Source organism: Mangifera indica, chromosome 1 (genome assembly GCF_011075055.1).
Source record: "Mangifera indica cultivar Alphonso chromosome 1, CATAS_Mindica_2.1, whole genome shotgun sequence".
Lineage (NCBI taxonomy): Eukaryota > Viridiplantae > Streptophyta > Magnoliopsida > Sapindales > Anacardiaceae > Mangifera > Mangifera indica.
This window is the reverse complement of record NC_058137.1, coordinates 27,111,370-27,134,906: the sequence shown is the minus strand read 5'-3', so window position 1 is coordinate 27,134,906 and position 23,537 is coordinate 27,111,370. Positions and strand designations below refer to the sequence as shown.

At 28.1% G+C, this 23,537-nt stretch overlaps 2 protein-coding genes across 2 annotated transcripts; both read left to right on the top strand.

The window, feature by feature from the left end:
- The first annotated feature begins 6,482 nt into the window (after positions 1 to 6,482).
- On the top strand, positions 6,483 to 9,567 carry LOC123192386 (scarecrow-like protein 21). Its single transcript, XM_044604923.1, has 2 exons — positions 6,483 to 6,696; positions 7,410 to 9,567. The coding sequence occupies exon 2, from the start codon at positions 7,571 to 7,573 to the stop codon at positions 9,320 to 9,322; it is 1,752 nt and encodes a 583-aa protein (XP_044460858.1). The 5' UTR covers positions 6,483 to 6,696; positions 7,410 to 7,570; the 3' UTR covers positions 9,323 to 9,567.
- A 9,878-nt stretch (positions 9,568 to 19,445) lies between these two features.
- Positions 19,446 to 22,275, top strand: LOC123217276 ((-)-germacrene D synthase-like). The gene is made up of 7 exons (XM_044638197.1): positions 19,446 to 19,604; positions 19,859 to 20,132; positions 20,208 to 20,580; positions 20,670 to 20,888; positions 21,165 to 21,303; positions 21,389 to 21,637; positions 21,726 to 22,275. Exons 1-7 carry the CDS (start codon positions 19,476 to 19,478, stop codon positions 22,017 to 22,019), a joined length of 1,677 nt encoding a protein of 558 aa, XP_044494132.1. The 5' UTR covers positions 19,446 to 19,475; the 3' UTR covers positions 22,020 to 22,275.
- The last annotated feature ends 1,262 nt before the right edge of the window (positions 22,276 to 23,537 follow it).

Sequence of the window (23,537 nt, the reverse complement as noted above, 5' to 3'; positions counted from 1 at the left end):
TATTAAAAAAACATGAAAGTATTTTGATATTGAACATTGTAAGATGGTTTTAAATGAAATGTTAAAAGTAAATAGATGCATTTTGATATAAAACATCATATAAGAGTGTTAAATGAAATGTTAGATAATTGTAGGAGGTTTAATAAAATGTTAGAAAAATTACTTTTTTATAAATGAAATGTATATAATTTTTAAATAGAGTTTTTTTTTTGGTATGATAATTAGATTTATAGTCATTGTATCAGATAAATTATTATTTTATAAGCGTGGTTGAGTCTTGACTTCAAACCTTCTCCTCAGAAGTTTTAATATTTTATCAGTTTTGTTAACTTTGAGAGATTATTAATGTCCATCAAAATTGGTTCAACTTAAATGAGTATTTAAGATGTTCATCTTCTTCAACAATTTTTCATTTTTTTATATTTTTTCTTAACTATTATTCTTTTTAATATTTAATTACCTTTTTTTTATTTCTTTTATATTTTTTGACAACTTTTTTAACAAACTCACCGTTAGTTCTAATAAATTTGAGCTTAATTTTTCTATTCAAATCGAATTTAAAACCACAATTATATGAGTTTGGTCAACTAAAATCCATCGGTATAAGAGAAGGAAAACGAAGGGAGTGGTTAATATTGGAAGTTAATAGGTAAGAAAATATAGGGATTGGTAATGTGGAACTATCAAACTAACACACCTAATTTATTTGAGAAATTTATATAGACAATTATAACAATCTTACCCCACTTCAAATAACACTTTTAAATCAAAGTCTATGCAATTGAATCCCACAACCACCCCATATATGTCATCAATATATAAAAGTCCAAACAATTTCATCTCCTTATTTGACCATTTCTTTTTTTCTTTTATTATTATTTTTAATTTTTTATTGTTATTTTTTATATACATATGAGAAGATGGAGAGATATTGCGCCACATATAGAGTTTTAGATCTTTAGGATAATATTTTTTATGCCATAAATTAGATTTTTTAAATAAGTAATAAAAATAATATAAAGGGTGATATGAGTCTTTTCATATGTGGGGTTAATGTAGTAACTTCAACTTTCAATACTAGATTACAAAATAAAAGAAAAACGTTTTTTTTAATTAATATAAAAAGCAATGACAGTAATTATCTTTACATTGAGATGAAGATAAGACAAAAGTTAATAAAGAGATTAAAAGATAAATTTATGGGATTTAGTGAATAATTAATTAATAGTCAAATTACTTTTAAATTATCAAAATATTGGGATCACCAACTCTGATCAGTAGATTGGTCATTTTAACTATATTAATCAAAAAAAATAAAAAGTAGTCAAAAATAGATGAAGATGTCGTAGTTGTGCGCGATTTGCCCCACACTATAAAATTAAAGAGCTTCATGGCAATGGGTGTTTTTTTATAAACTAATTTTTTATTTAGGCTTTTTTAGTTTTAAAGTAGTAGTTTTTTTTTTTTTTTTGAGTAGTTAAATTACTAACCAAGGAAAAAAGATGGCTAAGGTTTCATTGTCTAATAAATGTTTTCATATTAATATTTTATTATATATAAATATATATTATATATATATATATATAATATATATATATATTATATTATGGCTATTTCTTGAGTTTTATATATCTAGAAATAAATATTTATATAATATATCATCATATAATTAAATATTATTTTATCTTTAATTTAAAATTATTCAATTGTATAATAATTATCATTTTAGTGTTTAGTTCAGTATTCAAGACTCGATGTATATAATTTTATTATTTTTGTTTTTATTTGTATTATGTCACAAATTTGTGGGTGAAACATGTCACACTGATAATGGTCTTTTATCTCTCATAAATAATATTATATACACAAATAATATATATAATTTTATAGATTGATAATAACATATTATCGGGTAATTGAATAATTTTAAATTAGTAATAACAAAACATTCAATTATATACTTACATGCCATTGTTTGTGTATATTATTTATGCATGCAATTTTATTCATCTCTTATAATTTCATGACGGCCAAAGAACTATTTCCCACCCAAATTTTACCTTAATCTAAAAAATATACCTACGATAGATAAAAACTTAAACACTCACTTATAGAGTAACTTTGTTAGAATATTTAGTTAGAGACAAGGATAAAATCGTGATTTTATCTCTAAACTCAAAAACCCTAAAATTTATATTATTTTCTCCTCTTAATTAAAAAAAAACTAGCAATTATTCTTATGATTAAACTTTAAAAAATTGTATTTTCCCCTAGGGATTTTTCTTCTATCTCCAACGATCGATTGCGGTTCCTGCCATCGACCGACCTTCCCACTATCATCTTCTCTCCCAGTCAACATTCCCATCGGACCGATTTCGTTGGACAAAAACAAAGATGGAAGAAAATTCCCTAGGGAGAAAACACAACCGGTCACTGGAGATGGAAGAAAAATCTCTAGGGGAGAAATGTAATTTTTTTAAGTTTAATAATGAAAAAAATTCTTTATTTTCCAAATTAAAGGAAAAAATAATATAAATTATAGGGTTTAAGGGCAAAATAATAATTTTACCTCTACTTCTAACAAAAAATTCTAACAGAAATTAATTTATAAATGAATGTTTAAATTTTTTATTGATCGTAGATATATTTTTAAAATTAAGATAAAATTTGGATATACAATAGTTCGTTTGGCCTTTCTTGAACGCAAACTTTTAGTCCAAAGAAGATTTTTATGAAAGTAAATAAAGTTTTGTGAAATTTCTTTTGTACTACGAAAAGTATTTTCAGTATTTTTTTTAATCATTTTATTAAAATAAATAATTTTTTTTTCTTTTTATAGAATGAAAATGCATAAATAAGTCAACTATCCACCGTTTGAATTATGGTACATAAAATGGTTGCCATCTTGTAGTAATCATACATAGATGCGCTTCTCATGAAAAACGTGAAGAGCTAATAAGCAAACCCATACTCTCCCACCTGTGATTTGTATTTATGTTACTACAAAATTTATGTATTTTATTTTAAATATTTAATTATATATTTAAATAACATAGTATTATATAATTAAATATTATTTTATTATTAATTTAAAATTATTCGTTCATATAATAAAATATTATTAAATATTTAATTGATTTTAAAAATTGAATATATATAATTTTATTATAGTATTTATATGCGCATGAGCTTCAAGCAAACCCATAGTTTTCCAACAGGGTCCATGGAGCATCCATGTGATTGCCTCATGTGTCTCCATGTGCATTTGTTCTCCTCATCCTACACTCCACAGTTTCTTCTCAATTCCGGCTTTTCAATGACCCCAGCCCAATAAATTACTATAACACTTAACTTTAGTGATGTATCATTTACATGATTGATCCATATGATAACATTTATAAAAAGTTAACAACACAAACAAAGCTTATTTATAGACAAGTTATAGTTAGTTATTTACCTTTTTGTCCCTGAGATTTGGGGTTTTTTCGTCTTTTAAGGGCAGTTACAAGGCCTTGACTAATTACGAAATAACGATGGGCTTTGTTTGATTGGGCTTGTCAGGATTCAGATGGATTGGTCCAACAAATCAACATCTGCCAACGTATCTTCAGTCGATGACCTGCACGTGTCAGAATCACAACCATGTTTGATTTTGTTGTTTTGTTCACCGGGACCCACTCTGTAGCTCGCAGCCACACCATTTGGGTCCGTCCATTAAATGACCTGGCATCTAAAGTGTATTGGTTTTGTTTGACCTTTTTAAGGAGTGGGAAATGAACGAGAACACAGCTTACTTTCGGATTCCGGCTATAAACGCACGTGTTGTTCTGTTGTGTTTGACTTTGACCAAAGGGAATAATGTGATGTGATAATCAAGTAGGGTGCCGATCTTACAATTAGTTTTGTAATTTCATATGGTATACCGACTCAACAGTGCAGCAGCCTTCTAGAACAACACGTGCAACTGATTAGATGTTGTGATAATTCTTGACGTGGATAATCAACTTTATTTTTTTATTATTGAAATAAAATATTTTTTTAATATTTTTATTAAAAAGATAAAATTTATATTCTATTATGTAAAAACAAAACAAAAAAATCTCAATAACAAAAAATGTTTTATCTGTTTTTATTTTGTGATAAGTTTTATCTTTATTTTTCTCTGTTATTTTGTCTTCTAATAAGACGGATTTAGATGCATTGAAGGAAAAACGAATTTTATGCATGCTAAAAAGTTAAAAGTAAGTATTTTTTATGCATGCTATACAAAAGAAAAACTGATTTTTCTTATTGTTACTATTTACCTTTATCAATTCCTAATACTTTAAGTAGTAGAGATAAACTTGTAGAAAATATATATATATATATACACAAAAATAATTATTAAATATATACCTATTTTGTGCCTAATGAAAGTTGAAATTAAGAAAAATCTTATCCGTAAACCACAACACTTTACATTTTTTTTCAAAACTTTTTCCGTTTCAAGCTAATAAAGCTAATACGAGGATTTAGAATAAAAAAAAAGGTATAATTTGATGTGTTTGTGAGTTATAAATGTTCATATCAACATACAAAATATCTATATTACATAAAACATTTATATCAACATTTTTAATGAAAAAAATTATCATTTTATTCTTATTTAACACAGGTTAAAGTCCGATGATAATTAGGTAAAGAAGGAAATTTTATAACCTTCTAAATTCTGACAAAATTATATTAACATTTAATATAAATCTAAATAAAAATAAAATAATAAAACCGAAATTTTAGAAAACCTTCAGATCGTAATTAAATTATAATTTATGGGTACATAAGATATTGCAAGTACAGAATGTAACGTGACTCATTTATACTTATAAGTATTCTTCTAGCGTTCAATTAAAAAAATCATATAATTGACCATGTATAAAATAATTAAATTTAATTATTTTATTCATCAATAAGACCATATTCCTTTCCGTATTCTCGATTACACATGTCGTGTGAATGTAGAACGTTCAAACAACTTTAAAATATAAGCATGTGTCCAATTCTTATTAACACAACTTAAAAAGGCAAAAAGCCCACATACATTCCCCATTATGCTAAAAGCATACTCGTATTTATCTTATTCCATTCCCTCGATTAGACTCCAACTTTACATTTAATTATGATTAAGTTATAATTGATTGATATTTTCAGAAATATTGAGATAATTGCTCTTATTAAAATATAATTAAAGATTTTCTTTTTATTCTTTTAAAAAATATTGGTATTTTTTAATGATTCGATTAGTTTTTATTTTTAATTAATTAATGGCCATGGGATTATTTTTTATCCAAATTTTAGCTCAATCTCAAAAGTATATTCATAGTGTTTTAAAAACTCAAATATCCTTTTATGAGCTAATTGTTGTTAGAAGTTTCAGTTAAGATTAAATGTAAAATCGTTGTTTTATCAATAATATTAAAAACATATAAAATTCATTATATTTTTCCTTTTAAGTTTTAAAAATAAATAACTTCACCTTTACTTAAAGTTTTCTAATTTTGAAAATCATATTCCCCCACCCCCCCTATTTTTCACTCCTCTCGCCATTATCTCTGGCTCCGACTACCTACCATTTCAACGCTAAATCGTTACCACCTTTGTCTTTTCACCTCTTCTATCGAATCCACTCATTGATAACGACAATTTTTGTCAAATTCAGATAAATTGTTTGGATTCGTCAAAAAGGTGGAGAGACGAAGACGACAATGGTTTAAAATGAAAAAAAGAAGTTGTCAACCCCAAAGATGGTGATCAGAGGAGTGGTGAAAAAAAATCCTAGATTTGAGAGAAAAAATATGACTTTTCAAAGTTAGAAAACTTTACGTAAGAATGAAATTGCTAATTTTTAAAATTTAAAGGAGAAAATTTAATGAAAATGATTTATTTTTAATATTATTAATAAAATGAGAAAATTTTAATAATAGTTTGTTTCATGAGTGAGTATTTGAGTTTTTAAAATATTGTAGATATATTTTTAAAATTAAATTAAAACTTGAGTGGAAAATAGTCCAATAGCCTTAATTAATTCATATCACTTGGTCTTGAGCGCGTGCCACGTCAGGTCAAACGAGTCAAATAGAACAAAGGTCTTCTGCCTATGTGTCAGTACGTAAACTTGATTAGTGGCATTTTGCTGGTTTACTTTCATCCTTAGACACGCCTAAAAGCGTATGAGCTGGCAACCATGTGAACGTCACGTGAGCATCATCGGCCAAGCACGGTTTAGTTATTGTGACAGCGCGTGAGAATCCGTCCTAGAATAATTATCAAGTAGGAGCAATAAGGAAGAAAACATGCCCCTAGTAGGCGCGTGGCGTGGGTGGGAGTACATAAGCAGTTTCCACAAACCAGAGGGAAATAGCAGAGAATGTTCTACTAAAACGCAGACCAAATGGTCGGCGTGTGGACATCCGTTATAACGTCGTGACCAGTCGCCGCAGTACAACAAAGACCATCTCTTATCTACCATCCAATCAGCTTCTAACGCTCCAACGACTCCTGTCACCGTTATCCTCGTACAACTTCTGTCAACTCCCTCTCCCTCTATAAATACCCCGCTCTAGTTCGCAGCTGCCCTTTCGATTCAACCGCTGCAATTTCAAACCCGAACCAAACATTCAAAATTTCAAATCAACGTTTCTTCTTCACCAAGCTTCTCAGGTAATTACAAAACTCAATTTAAATATTACTCATCATATTACTTTTTAAATTTTTTTAAATATCATTGCTGTTTGAAGAAGCTTGAAGAATTTCTTAATATGAGAAGTTAATTAAACATGTTTCTGGAAAATTTTTGAATTGGAGAACTGTATTTCGATATATATTGTTGTTGTTAATGTTTGTTTTGAATGCTCTTTTGATATTATAGCTGGAACTTTATTTCTTGAAAATGAACTGTGAAAGTTTCACTGTTATGTTGAGAATGACTTGGTTCTAATTATACTTAATAGTTATTAATTAATTCGACTGAAGAAACTTTTTATTGTTTTTCAAGAAAATGTAAGTTGACTCTGTGATAGGAAATAAGAGGTTGCTTGAATTCGTTGAATTAATCTTTTTCTGTGTTAGCGTGGTTTGTCGTGCCCGCCAAGAAATGATAAATTAGTTGTTTAGAGGACCAGAGGGGATATTTTCTTATGTAGTTTAATCCTTGCTATGGATTACAATAGTGGGTGTTGGTTACTTTTTGTTGTGTTCTGGTTTCAATCTTGTTATTGAAGCTCAATATGCAGTGTAGCTGGTGAGTAGAGTATTATGTTGAAAACTGTAATTGCTGTTGCATCTCCTTGGAACATGAATATGACGAAGTTAATATTGCATCTCCTTGGAGCATGAATATGAGGAAGTTTATATTGGTTTGATTGTTGTTGCAGGTTGATTTCTAAGGTGCTTACGTTTACATTCTATTCTAGGAATTATAAAGCTGCACATAGTTGTTGACCACTAAGGGTGTGGTTGATCAGTTTCTGCACTGGTAAATATATTTCCTTTTGGATTACATATTGTAGAGAAGAACTGATGTTAAAAGTGTAGCATGGACTCTCACCAGCTTTTCGGATTGGGTGTTTCTAGTGGAGGATTATCGTATTCATCTTCTCATCCCACTGTCCCTTCGGTAGCTAATAGGTTGATGGGGTCTCTAAAATTTGACATCAAAAACTCACCTAACTCGCCTTTTTCAAGTCAGTTTGAGTGCGATGCTGTTACTACTTTGAGTGAAAGCCAGGAGCACCAAAGCTCTCCACAGAATCTTTCTGTGCTCAGTCCTTCTTGTAATTCTTCACTGGAATCCAGCAGTTATTATCGTCGGTTAAGCCCTTCTGTAGACAGCCTAGCCCTCTATCCTGGAGGGACTTCATATGTAGAGAGGGCAAATTGTAGCCAGAAGATGGAATACTTTTTGCAGGAATTAGAGACTGAACTGATGGCACCTGATGGAGACAAAGAAGCAACCACACCGAATGGTTCTTATGGGGAGAGTAGTAGTCTGCATGAATCTGGCCATCATAGATCTAGAGCTTCTTGGAGACAGAGCAGTCAGAGTTCACATGTGATTCAGCCTCAGCCATCTGTTATTTCTAGGTATAGGCCATCGCGGGAGCTTGCTTCAACAGAGAATCAGTTCAACCCAGTGCCAGAATCATCGTTGCAGGGGTTTCCTTCAGGCAATCTGAAGCAGTTATTGATTGCATGTGCTAAAGCTCTATCTGAAAACAATATTAATGATTTTGATAATTTGATTGCAAAGGCAAGAGGTGCTGTATCTATCAGTGGAGAACCAATTCAGCGTCTTGGTGCTTACATGGTAGAAGGGTTGGTAGCAAGGAAGGAAAAATCGGGCTCTAACATATACCATGCTCTTCGTTGTAGGGAGCCTGATAGCAAGGACTTACTTTCTTATATGCACATCCTTTATGAAATCTGCCCATACTTGAAGTTTGGTTACATGGCAGCCAATGGGGCTATAGCTGAAGTATGCAAACACGAGGATCGCATCCATATTGTTGATTTCCAGATAGCTCAGGGAACCCAATGGATGACTCTCTTGCAGGCGCTTGCAGCTAAACCTTCTGGGTCCCCTCATGTGCGAATTACAGGAATAGATGATCCTGTTTCAAAATATGCTCGTGGCTATGGATTGGAGGCAGTTGGCAAACGTTTGGCTGCAATCTCTCAAAAATTCAATATTCCTCTTGAGTTTCATCCTGTACCAGTCTTTGCTCCCAAAGTGACCATGGAAATGCTTGATGTCAGGCCTGGGGAGGCTCTCGTTGTGAACTTCCCTCTGCAGCTCCACCACACCCCAGATGAAAGTGTTGATGTGAACAACCCAAGGGATGGGCTTTTAAGGAAGATAAAGTCCCTTAACCCAAAGGTGGTCACCTTGGTGGAGCAAGAATCAAACACAAACACTGCTGCTTTCCTCCCTAGGTTTGTTGAAGCCCTGAACTACTACTTGGCAATGTTTGAGTCAATTGACGTGACCATGCCAAGGGACCAAAAGCAGCGAATCAATGTAGAACAACATTGTTTGGCCAGGGATATTGTGAATGTTATTGCTTGTGAGGGAAGGGAGAGGGTGGAGCGGCATGAACTCTTTGGCAAATGGAAGTCTAGGTTTACAATGGCTGGATTCCGGCAATGCCCTTTAAGCCCATATGTGAACTCTGTGATTAAGAGCTTGCTCAGGTGTTACTCAGAGCATTATAGACTGGTGGAGACTGACGGGGCAATGTTGTTGGGTTGGAAAGACAGGGCTTTGATATCGGCATCTGCTTGGTGCTGACGGTAAGAATACACATGATAGATACAGAAATAAAGTCTTTACTTGTTGTTATAGGGTGTAGATGATGTAACATCAGCCATTGGATGTGTGTATAATGAGTGTTGCCTTCGATCTAAAAATTTCAGTGGCTGGCATTTGGTTCTTTCTGTATTTCTGTAGCATTAGTTGTGTCACCATTGTTCTTTTATACAAATGTTTCTTTGTTAAAATTTTGATTATACATGGATCCTCTGTTTCTGATCTTATAATTCATGTACTTGGTGCAGTGTAAACATCTGTTTTGTAGTTCGATGATGAACTCACTGTTTCAAAGCTAAATTAGAAAGTGACCTCAACTTGCCTAGCAGTGCTCCTAGCTACTTGACTTGGACTTGCTAGGGGTGTGAATGACCGGTTTGAAAGTGTTTTTAAATTAAATTAACAAAAAAGGTTCAGACAAATTTTAAATCAAATTAAATTATTTTATGTTTTAAAATAAATTAAATCAAATTAAAAAAAATACGGTTTAATCTGATTTTGAATTACAGTTTAAACATATTAAAATCAAATAAAATTAATTAAATTATAATTTTTTAAAATATAATATAAATATATAAAATAAATACAAAATATATACATAATATACATGTAAAAGAGTTGATAAAATAAATATAAAAAAATTGTATATCTAATTGTTTATTAAATAATTTTGTCAAATATAATTATATATATGTATTTTTAAAAAATACGATTTATAGTTTAATTCAGTTTAAAAATCAGTCAAATCATAACTCAAACTAAAAATTGTTTTTAAAAAAATCATCAATTTAAACTAAACTATTTTATAAATCAAATCATAATTTTTAAATAATTTAATATAATTTTATTATTTAAATTGGATTATATATACTCCTAAGACTTACTACTAGTTTTACCCTTAATTTGAAAATTTTGTGAAATAATTAATATCTTTCTGAGAGATGATTAAAGTTTGAAAAAGAAAATCATGTAAATATTTTAGTCAAAATTGTAGGGCGTTGTTTGATTTGTATTTAAAAAAGTCTACTTTTTTTTTTAAAATTTTTTTTAAGGTGAAATCCATATATTTGACCGAATTTCAAGTTTTGACTAGAAAATAAATACACGAAAGGGAGAAGGAAGGCCCGGACAGATGTACGATTTTTGCCAAGAAGAACCTTCGTAGCTCTATCTATCATTATTTACCAATCAATGCCTAACAGAAATTTATTTATTTATAGTGGAAGTAAATCTTACTGTTTTATTGAACTTTGATAGGTTCAGTTTTAAATATTTAACACAAAATAAAGGAATTTCTGAACAAAATGACTTTTAAAGAAGTAGAAATAAAACTTCAATTACTGTTATTCATAATTTTGTAGAAATGATAAATTACAAAATCACCCTTCTGATTAGCGTCGGGTCAGGTCAGGTCACTTAAGTAAGTCCATAATAGATCATATATAGGCGAATTTAGTTTGAAAGTAGAGTTTCCTCCTCCAAGTTTAAAGCAATGTTTGCCCAAACAAATACCAATTAATTTTAAGTTTCTCTTGTCAATAAAATTATGTATATAACTTCAATAAATAAAATCAATGGCATAATGTAATTCAATGGTTCGATTTCTAAATTATACAATTTTTCACAATATTTTTTGTTTAAAACTTAATTTAAACAACTTACATATCAAAAAAAAAAAAAAATCTAAACACATTCTATGCTCTTGACTAAATTAGTAATATTTTATATTACAATAAAACTACGTATATACATATTTTTTATATATAATTTTATTTTAAATTAAAAATAAAATAACATCTAATTATAAGATATCACATTATTTGTATGCTTAAATTACGTATAAATAATTATTGTATTTAATTAGAGATAATAAAATATTATTAGTATATTATTTTAGGTAATAAATTATTACTAGTATATTATTTTACTTAAATGTCCTTGAGTATAATTATTCTAAAATATTTTTTTATGTTATTTATTACATTAATTAAAAATAAAATTATTTTTGTCTTAAAAAATTAATAAATAAATATATAGTTATAATAAAATTAAGATTATCTTGATAATCTTTTAATATCTAAATGAATGTGATAATCATATTACTTTTTATATTACCTACCACATCACGATTACTAATAGAAGATTATCAAAATTTTTTATTACTTACAAATCAAAGTAATGTATCTAATAAATGATAAATTATTAGAGTAATATTTTAATCTTTTGAACCAAATGACTCCTAAAAGTGATATTTTTTGAAAATGTTTTATAAAATCAGTTGGATTATGTGAAGATGAAGTCAATGTAAAGATAAATGACGATAAAAAAAGAGTTTTGTTGAGATTTAAAAGTGTTTTCATTAAAAAAAAAAATAGTTACAATTGAAATTAGCCAAATCTAGTGCTGGACTGAATCCAGTTGGCTCCAAATTGAAAATTAGTTTGACTTGATTTGGTTTTAATTTGAAAAAGTATATATCCTCATTTTGAAAAAAAAAAAAAATGATCTCTCTCATAAGAATTGAAAGAATAAGAAATAAAAATAAATGAGAGAGTTTGAAAGATTGAGTGGGAGAGTTGAGAGATTGAATGGATATATATAAAGAAAATTTAAAAAAAATTTTAAAAAGTGTGGGTGGAAACAAATTTTTGAAATTTTGGTCCTCTGCAAAGTTTTGGAAATATGCAGGGGGGTCCCCTGCATTTATTTTGCAGGGAATTGTAGGGACCATTGGTGCTCCTTTTTTAAATTTTAAAAATAAAAAAAATTGAAAAGTTATGGTTCATAAAATTTGAACCACCAGTTTAACTGCCCGTTCATGAGTCGGATATGAACCGATGGTTCAACTGTTTAAAAATAAATAAACCGAAACCGAATCATTAAAATTCGGTTTCAGTTCTGATTCAAACCGGTTCCAGTTTTACTGATTTCGATTCTGATTTTATCTGGGCCAGTTTCAGTCCAATTCATAGGCCAAACCGGTCTGTGGCCAGGTCTATGCCTAGCAATGCTCTTTGCTACTTGAGTTGGACTTGTTAGAGGTGTGAATGACCGGTTAGAGAGTTTTTTAAATTAGATTGAAAAAACAGTTTTAAAAAAAATTAAATTAAATTATTTTATGTTTCAAAATAAATTAAACCAAACTGAAAAAAATAATTTAGTCTGGTTTTGAATTACATTTTGAATTTATTAAAATCAAATGAAATTAATTAAATTATAATTTTCTAAAACATAATATAAATATAAAATAAATATGAAATATATATACAGTATACATGTAAAAAATTGATAAAATAAATATGAAAAAAAACATGTATCTAATTGTTTATTAAATAATTTTGTTAAATATAATTATATATATGTATTTTAAAAAATGTTATTTATAGTTTAGTTCAGTTTAAAAATCACTGAAATTATAACCTAAACTAAAAATTATTTTTAAAAAATTTATTAATTTAAACCAAACTATTTCACAAATCAAATCATAATTTTTAAATAATTTGATTTAATTTTATAATTTAAATTAAATTATGCATATTCCCAAGACTTATTACTGAGATTACCCTTTAATTCGAAAATTTTGTGACATAATTAATATTTTTTTGAAGATGATTAAAGTTTGAAAAAGCAAATCATATAAATATTTTAGTCTAAGTTGGAGGGTGTTGTTAGATTTGTAGCTTGATTTATATTTAAAAAATCTAAAGTTGATGCACTATGTCTTCTCTTTTTTTGGATTTGTTTTTTTTGAAATAACATTCTAAATGAAATTCTTTTTCAAAATTTATGAATGCATGAAAGTTAAATTTCAGCCTTCCAACACACACATGGAAGGGGTTGAAAATATTTATTTAAAGTTGGCCATCTCTTTAAATTTTGCATTTTTTTAAATACACTACTTTTATTTTCTCTTATTCTATTATTTAGAAAAAGGGCAAAACGTTTGTTATTACTGTTTGAAATTCTTCATCTTGGAATTTACTGTTTGAAATTCTTTTTATATTAAAATTTTGCATTGAAAATAATAATTTTGATGTATTCTTTCTTTGAATAATTAAACGCTCATCAATATAAATATCATTAGCAAAGATTGTTGTTAGGAAAAACGAGCTAGATTTCAAACAATTTTTGAATATCATATTTGATATATTCTTTCTTTGAATAATTAAATAAGCTATTCTATAAATAAATAAAAAACCTATCATCTAAATTAGGCTTACAAATTTTTGTTAAATTATTAATTGAGACAGTATTTGTAGTTGCATTAACAAATAAAATTGAAAAATTTTAAAAATTAATCTATATTCTTCTAATATTCCTTTAATTACTTTATAAATATTATTGACTGTATGTTGGTCATTAAACACCTTAAATGCTAAAATTCTTTTTTGTAATTGAAATTTATCATCTATCCAATGACAAATTATCCCTATATAAGAGTGAACTTGTCAATGCTTATTCCAAATATCACTACATATAGATACATATCAATCAAAATTTGAAAATAATTGAATTAATTTTTTTTTTGTTTTTTATATAAACTTAATAATGATTTTTTTAATGTGTTTTTTGGAATAGTTTTATGTGTATGATTTAATGCAGTTTTACAATAATTATTAAACCTAAATTTTCATCAAAACTAAACGCTAAATGATCTATTTCTACCATTTTTATAAATTCTTTTTTACTTTTATTATCATTGTAAATAAATAAAGATTTATGTGGAGAACTATACCCAGTTGTTTGTGTTTGACCTTTATTTTGCCCAATTTTTTTTGGATGCTTCGACTCCAAGTGCCTCTTGAACATCCCATATCCACTTCCTTGCTTGAATTTATAAATTTGCTTACAATAATTGTAAGCAACTTCAAAATTATCATTTTCTTTTTGTATTTTCTTGAAATGAATCTTGAAAATATTAGAGGTAAGAATTTTTTGGAAGTGTTATTTCATCTCTACATGTTGAGGTTGTTGTTACTGCTTCACCTCTATTTATTGACTTCTATTTTCTTGTATTGAAAAATCTTCTACAAATTGATCTTTATTCACATTTAATATATTTGAATATTGACCAAATCTCTTATTATCTGGAGAATTTTCACTACTTGCCATTTTTGATAATAAATAAAATTAATTATGTAAATAAATTATATGATTAATTATGAAAGATAATGAAAAATAATAATAAATAATAAATAAAATTAATTATAGGAATAAATTCAACAATTAATTATGAATTGTATAATATAAATAGAAATTGGAATTAATAAAAAATAAAGAAAGAATTTAATTGAATTTGATTGAAAGATTGAAAGAGTATTAAGAATTGAAAGAATGAGAAATTAGAATAAATGAGAGAGTTTGAAAGATTGAGTGAGAGAGTTGAGAGATTGAATGAATATATATAAGGAAAATTTAAAAAAGTGGGGGTGGAAAATATTTTTGAAATTTTGCAGGGAACCAGTGGTCCCCTGCAAATTTAGGAGACTATTGGTGCCCTTTTTTTAAATTTAAAAAATAAAAGAAATTCAAAAAAAATTTAAAGTTTCGGTTCATAAGATTTGAACCGCCGGTTTAACTGCCAGTTTATGAACTGGATATGAACTGGTGGTTCTACTATTTAAAACTAAATAAACCAGAATCGAATCGTTAAAATCTGGTTTCTATTTCGGTTCAAATCGGTTATGATTTTACCGATTTCAATTTCGATTTTATTTGGCCTGGTTTCAATCTGATTCATGGGCCAAACCGGCTTGTGGCCAAGTCTATGCCTAGCAGTGATCCTAGCTACTTGAGTTGGACTTGTTAGGGGTGTGAATAACCGATTAGAGAGTTTTTTATAATTAAATTGAAAAATCGGTTTTAAAAAAATTTAAATTAAATTAAATTAAATTATTTTATGTTTCAAAATAAATTAAATCAAACTGAAAAAAATGATTCAATCTAGTTTTGAATTGTAGTTTGAATTTATTAAAATCAAATAAAATTAATAAAATTATAATTTTCTAAAATATAATATAAATATAAAATAATTCGAAATATATACACAGTATACATGTAAAAAATTGATAAAATAAATATAAAAAAAACATGTATCTAATTGTTTATTAAATAATTTTTTAAAAATATAATTATATATATGTATTTTAAAAAGAACAATTTACAGTTTAGTTCAGTTTGAAAATCACTCAAATTATAATATAAATTAAAAATTATTTTTAAAAAATTATTAATTTAAACCAAACTATTTTGTAAATCAAATCATAATTTTTAAATAATTTGATTTAATTTTATAATTTAAATTAAATTATGCATATTCCTAGGACTTACTATTGAGATTACCCCTTAATTCAAAAATTTTGTGACATAATTAATATTTTTTTGAAGATGATTAAAGTTTGTAAAAGCAAATCATAATTCAAAAATGTTGTTAGATTTGTAGCTTGATTTATATTTAAAAAATCTAAAGTTGATGCACTATGTCTTCTCTTTTTTTGGATTTTTTTGTTGAAATAACATTCTAAATGAAATTCTTATTCAAAATTTATGAATGCATGAAATTTAAATTTCAGTCCCCCGACACACACATGGAAGGGGTTTAAAATATTTATTTAAAGTTGGGCATCTCTTTAAATTTTTCATTTTTTTAAATACACTACTTTTATTTTCTCTTATTCTATTATTTTAAGAATAGATTACTTTTTGATTATTATTGAGTATAAATTATTACTATACTTGATAAAGTTTGCTAAAAATGGATAGGCCAAAAAATTATTGGACTAGAAAGTTGGCCCCAAATTAAAAGTTAGTTTACTCGACCAAGTTGGCTCTAAGTTAAAAGTTGGTTTGGTTCGATTTTGTTGAATTCTAATTTGAAAAAGTATGCAATATAATAATCAGCCTAATTAACACGAGGCATTATCGAATAATTTCTTTAGAAAAAATCAAAAACCCCTTTGCAAATTAAAGTATAAAAAATCATATAATAATATTTAATGTGTTTCAATAATAATAAACGTGTTTTACCAATGAATTTAAATTACATATTCGAGTTATATAATATAAAGTTTTTATACTATAAATTTAAATCAATTCAAATTAAATTATTTTTATTCGATTAAAATAAATTAATGTTGGGTTGGTAAACTCAAATTAAATTATTTTTTATTAAAATTAAATTTAAATCAACGTATATTTAAATCCAGTTCGGTTCGTGTCACCCCAAACCAATTGTGTGACATTCGTTATCTGAATTGGTGATTAGTGATTCTTCGATATACAACCACGTCTTTATCTTCTAGCATATCTGTAAAAATTTTTTTTTGTAGTTGGAAATATTTTTCAATCTTTTATAAGTTAAGTTCATCGAATTCATTAATAAGGTTCACAGTTGATGGGAAGTAAAAGTCAAAAGATACTTCAAAAGATCTTCCTTATTCCAAGTAAAATATTTTAATTCTTCCAATAATATAAAAACCATTCTATAAAAACACCCTTAAATGATAAATATATATGAGCAACAAAATAACAAAAATCAACATAGACAGATAAAAATGCAATTCCATATTGTTTTACTAAATTCTTTTATATTAAAAATTTTGCATATATTTTCAGAATTTAATAAGACATTTGAGATCACTTTTGCAAATGAAAATAATGAAATATATAAAGTTTTATTAAAATGGAGAAAATAGGATCTTAAAACATAATTCACCAACTGAATTACAAGAAATTATTTTGATAAAAAACATCGAAACTTTGTATTTAGATTAATATCTTTATTTTTGTATCAGTTTTTTTAGGTTTTTAACTGTGATCTTATATAAAAAAATCATATGCATGTTCATTTATTTAAAAAACCAATTAATATTTTATGTATGAAAAAAATTCATGATGAGTGGTGAAATGTTTTCAGAGATGAAAACAGTGTGAATAATATAAATATGTTTTCGGTTCTAATCCCTATTTTTATTTGTCAACAAAAATTATTTAAAACAATATTTTTTATTTTCAAAATACAAAATGAAATGAACTATGAAATTGTCTTTCACATTTTTCTAAATTTGAGAAAACAACTTGACCTTCGTAGGAATGAAATACAAAATAGTTACACATACAGACTGACATGCAGTCAAATTAAACACTTAAATGTCAAACCTTAAATCATAATAACACCTAATATCAAAACCTAGGAGAAATTTAAAACTAAAATATCAAGATCAACTATATAAGTAACAAAATAATATTAAATATACAATTTAATATCAACTATATATATATATATTTTAATTGACCTCTTGTTGTAGTAGCTTGACAAAAATTTGAGGACCGAGTGACTAGGTTCTAATTGAATATTGATGTCTTTTGGATGTGGATAATATTACATATGTTTTATAAAAATATTTAAAGATGTTTTATGTTTATTTATATCGTTTAATGTTAAAAAAAAGTATATACCCTCTTTTGAGAAAAAAAAAAAGATCTTTCTCTCATAAGATAAAATTATATATTTTTTAATATTATTGTTAAATAAAAGTTTTACTTTTGTATTTAATGGTAGGTTAGAAATTTGTGAGTGTTTAAGTTTTTTATCTGTTATGAGTGTATTTTTAAGTTTGAACTAAAACTTGGGTGGGAAATTGTCCTTTGCCCAATGGTAAATAAAGCTAAACCCCAATTATGTTTGGACATACAAATTAAAAACATTTCTCTTTGGATGCATTTGATTATATTAACACAAATATAAGGGTATTTAAAAGATTTTTAGGTATAAATCATATAAATAATTATTATATTTGATTGATATTAATAAAAATATATTAAATATTATTTTACTTAAATACTTTGAAAAAATTATTATTAGTAAAAATTAGTATTAGTTTGATTAAACTAACATGTGTTAACATTTGTTTTGTGTAAATTTATAATATTTTTATTCTAATAATTTTAGGTTTTTTGATATTATTAAATTATAAAATTAATTAATTAAATTATTTTTATAAATTGCTTCCTCTTTGTCAATATTCAAAAAATTGATTTCGTTAGATTTGATATACTCTATTTGTTTCATTATCAGTTAATATATTAAATTGATTGGATACATACCTTATTGTTGTTAAAAAGTTATATCTTTTTAAATAAATATATGTTATTGAATTCTTTACAAAATTTAGTATTTACAGAAAAAAAAAATTATATTTTTTTATATTTATATATTTTCTCACTTTTTGTTCTTATATTTTTGATAAAATGTGTTTTCGCAACTCTGTCCTTATGCTTTCATTTCCGTGTTTCATAGATATGCATAGATCGGGAAAATTACAATATTGGAATTCAAAATATGGAATAGGGAGACTGAATATTGCAAGCTTAGTTGACGAAGAGACTGACATTCCGGGCGGCAAGAGGAGCCAAAGGTGTCGAGGTCATTGCAAAAGAATCTCAACCTCCCAACCTTTGTACTCTTTCTTTTAATTTATTATGGAAAACCAAGTTCTTTTTGTATTCTCTTCAACGTGCAGCTTCCAGGAAATTAACCAGAAAGAATTAATTATGTTTTGGCTTTCATGTTGTCACAATAAGTTAATAAATTATTCCTTGCTTGGTTTGGTCTTTGTGGATAATACAACTGGATTTGGCTCATACCCAACTGTCTCTTCGTAGTTGAATTGACTACATTAAACCAATGATTAATTTCATAATTACTAAATCATATATCGATGAGTCTTGAATCTAAGCTTCCCTCATCTGGAGATTCTCATATTTTTTATCACTCAAATTATCTGTTAAGAGTAACATATACCTATTGATTTAAGAGAGTTTCAATCCATATTTTCAATAAAACTTCTGCATCTAATTTTGAGTTATCATATGATTGAATAATTTTGAATTAAGAATAAAGTAGTTCTATATGCCCATCATATCAAACTATCTCTTTAGAGTTATCATATTGAATTTGATATTTTACCAATAAGTCGTGAGCCTAAGCCTCCCTCATTTAGGGATTATCACATTCTTTATCGGCCTTGTTCTATCGGCCTTGTTCTATCTCTATATAATACACGAGCCTGAAGCCATTCTTAAACTCAAATTCACAAACATAAATTGTCTAGTTGTTCTCTACCAGAAATTCGTCATGTCTCTTCAAGTTTCAGCGCTTCCTACTTCAATGAAAGTTGCCAAGGAAGACAGAAATCGTCGCTCAGCAAATTTTCATCCTAGCATTTGGGGGGATCGTTTCCTCTATTATGCTAGTAACTCTGTGGTAAAATACTGCTTAGTAATTTCTCTCAATTCAACTTGAACTTGCTTGTGACAGTTTCTTTACAAAGTTTTTTAATAAATGTTACACAATAAGTGTTACCTGGGCCACTGGTTTTCCTCTTTACCATACATAAGCCAATTCTCGTACCATATTTTTTAATATATAGTAGTTTGTTTCTCCTATATATATGCATGTAAATAATCCTACATGTATATTTTTGCTAATGACCTTTTTTTCTGCATGAGGTTGTGTAGGAAAGCGATGATTGGGAAAAACAACAAAAACTGAAGCACGAGATTAAAAAAATGTTATTAGCAGAAGTGAATAAGCCAGCACAGAAACTTGAGTTGATTGATGCAATCCAGCGGTTAGGTGTATCCTACCATTTTGAGACCGAGATTGATCAAGTGTTAGATCAAATCTATCAGCATCACCAACACATTAATTTCAGAGATGACAACGACGACTTATACTTTATCTCTCTTGAATTTCGATTACTTAGACAACAAGGCTACAGAATCTCCTGCGGTATATGTTCTTTCTCCTTGTCCCTTTCTTCTTCAGCTTTAGTGTACGCTGTCTAATTGTGATATGTGTCTGCAGATGTATTCAACAAGTTCAAGGACAATAATGGGAACTTCGGGGCTTTTCTTGAGGAAGACATTCGAGGAATGTTAAGCTTGTATGAAGCTACGCATTTAAGGGTGCACGGAGAAACTATACTAGATGAAGCGCTTCTTTTCTCTACTACCCACCTTGAGTCCATGGCGGCCAAATTAAGCACTCCACTTGCAGCTCAAGTTAAGCATGCCTTAAATCGACCTCTGCGCAGGGGTTTACCAAGACCAGAGGCAAGGCATTGCATGACTATCTATCAAGAAGAACCTTCGCACAATGAAGTTCTGTTAACCTTTGCCAAGTTAGATTTTAATTCATTACAAAAGCAGTACCAGAAAGAACTCAGTGGAATTTACCAGTAAGTCATATATAAAAACCACCATTAATCTCTCGCTAGCTAGGCTGTGCATGGACTATTTTATGATTAAAATGAGTTGTGTCACGTAGGTGGTGGAAGGATTTAGGCCTTGCCAGCAAGCTACCATATGTGAGAGATAGAGTGGTTGAGTTGTACTTCTGGATAGTGGGAGTATATTTCGAGCCTGAATATGAGTTGGCTAGAAGGCTTTTAACCAAAGTGACTGCCACAACTTCCGTTATCGATGACACCTATGATGTCTATGGCACAGTCGATGAACTTGAGCTTTTTACCTCGGCAGTTGAAAGGTTATTCAAATTCCCATCTTTAGCCATGATCCCAAATCCATATTTTATTATAATATAATTATCAATAAAACTATGTATACCCACTTTGGGTACACAAATGTGTACACATTTATATGTGTCATTATGTGATTGGATAATTTTGAATTAAGAATAAAACAATAACCAATCATATGATGACACATATGAGTGTGTATACATTTGTGTACCCAAAGTGGGTACATATAGTATTGCTCTATAATTATTTTGTTTATAATAAGCTTGAATTTTCCTTTTCAGGTGGAATACAAGTGCCGTAGATCAACTGCCTGATTACATGCAAATAATTTATGCAATGCTCCTTGATATTTATCATGAAATGGAAACAGAAATGGCCCCCAAAGGAAAGCTATACCGCGTTCACTATGCAAAAGAATCGGTAAGTTTTTTTTCCCAGTCCATTAATTGGGGTAATTTAAAGCAAGTGGACTGCTTAATTGGTATTCATTATTATGGTTTCTCAGATGAAGACTCTAGTAAGGAATTACTTTATTGAAGCCAAATGGTATCATGAAAATTATGTACCCACCATGGATGAGTACATGACTGTTGCATTGGTTACTAGTACCTACCAAATGTTAGCCACAAATTCTTTTGTGGGAATGGGAGATGTTGCAACCAAAGAAGCCTTTGAATGGTCAGTCAGCAACCCTAAACTCCTGAGGGCTGCCTCAGTAATTTGCAGACTCATGGATGACATTGCCTCCCACAAGGTATCGGTACATACAATATTTAGAAAAAGTTAAAGTTTTTTCTGATCCAATATTTAGCAGTTAACCAATTGTGTGTTTATACATACAGTTTGAGCAAAAGAGGGGCCATGCTGCCTCAGCCGTAGAGTGTTTCCAGAAACAATATGGTGCAACAGAAGAAGCAGCATACAAGGAATTTCGAAAACAAATTACAGATGCCTGGAAGGATTTAAACGAAGAACTTCTCCTCCCAACAGCCTTGCCAATGCCACTCCCTGTACGAATTCTTAATTTTTCGCGAGTGATTGATGTTGTATACAAGGACGGCGATGGCTACTCTGAAGCTCAAACTTACCTCAAGGATTATATTGCCTCTCTTTTTATTGACCCTGTGTCAATATAGCATTGCCGTGACTAAATTATTTTAAGATGAACGAATATATAAATATGAATTAACTGTACTTATATAAACGGTTAATATTGTATATGTAAATCCTATAAACAAATTGAGGGACATTATTTTAAGAATGTATCCTTCTTGAATGTACTTCAGGGAGGTCTCATGGCATAAAATTCTTAAATAATTTTCAGTGTACCCTTGGCTACCCTTAATCTTTTTTTCTCATTTTGGTTTTGAGCTTTATTTACACAAAAATTAATTTGAAAATTTTGTGAAATAATTAATATCTTTCTGAGAGATTATTAAAGTTTGAAAAAGAAAATCATGTAAATATTTTAGTCAAAATTGGAGGGTGTTGTTTGATTTGTATCTTGATTTATATTTAAAAAAGTCTAAAGTTTATCCATATATTTGACCGAATTTCAAGTTTTGACTAGAAAATAAATACACGAAAGGGAGAAGGAAGGCCCGGACAGATGTACGATTTTTGCCAAGAAGAACCTTCGTAGCTCTATCTATCATTATTTACCAATCAACGCCCAACAGAAATTTATTTATTTATAGTAGAAGTAAATCTTACTGTTTTATTGAACTATGTTCGGTCCAGTTTTAAATATTTAACACAAAATAAACGAATTTCTAAACAAAATGACTTCCAAAGAAGTAGAAATAAAACTTCACTTCAATCACTGTTATTCATAATTTTGTAGAAATGATCAATTACAAAATCACCCTTCTGATAAATTACAAAATTATGTATATAACTTCAATAAATAAAATCAATGGCATAATGTAATTCAATGGTTCGATTTCTAAATTATACAATTTTTCACATTATTTTTAGTTTAAAACTTAATTTAAACAATTTATATATCAAAAAAAAAAATCTAAACACATTCTATGCTTTTGACTAGACACGTCAATTGGGCCGGGCTAAATGGAGGCCCGGCCCGAAGCACGAAAAAAGGCCCGGACACGATAAAGCCCGGCCCGACACTGTAGAGTGTCGAGCCAGGCCCATGGGCCTATCGGGCCAGCCTAGGGCTTTAATATTAGGCCCATGGGTTGGCCCGGCCCGAACTGTTTATATATCTATTTTATTTTTTTTTTAAAAAATAAATCTATTTTATTTGTTTTTATTTTCACTTTTATTTATAAATCTTTTAATCACTCAATTTCAATTATTTCATTATATTTTCAATTTCATTAACTCTCTTTCGAAAAATATCTAAATTCGTAAATAATAATTATTTATTTTTGAAGAATTCAGAGATTTAAATATAAAAGATGAGTAGATAAATATTATATAGTAGATATATTTTATTTATGTTTTGTAATTTATACCGTATGTAAATTAATTTATTTGTACCATGTTATTAATTTATAATATTTTTTTATCATATAACTACGGTATTCCTCCGTCACAAGTGAGGAAGTATAAATAAAATATTCGAGATACTATTATCGGTTTTAATAATTGAAAAAAATTTATGTTAAAAAATGTTAATTAAAATTTAAAAA

Bases quoted from the DNA above. Each gene is read 5' to 3' on its own strand.
- LOC123217276 (XM_044638197.1), top strand. From the start codon at position 19,476: ATGTCTCTTCAAGTTTCAGCGCTTCCTACTTCAATGAAAGTTGCCAAG. The intron at 20,133-20,207 runs GTATATGTTCTT...ATGTGTCTGCAG, and splicing joins AGGCTACAGAATCTCCTGCG to ATGTATTCAACAAGTTCAAG. The intron at 20,581-20,669 runs GTAAGTCATATA...TGTGTCACGTAG, and splicing joins GAACTCAGTGGAATTTACCA to GTGGTGGAAGGATTTAGGCC.
- LOC123192386 (XM_044604923.1), top strand. From the start codon at position 7,571: ATGGACTCTCACCAGCTTTTCGGATTGGGTGTTTCTAGTGGAGGATTA.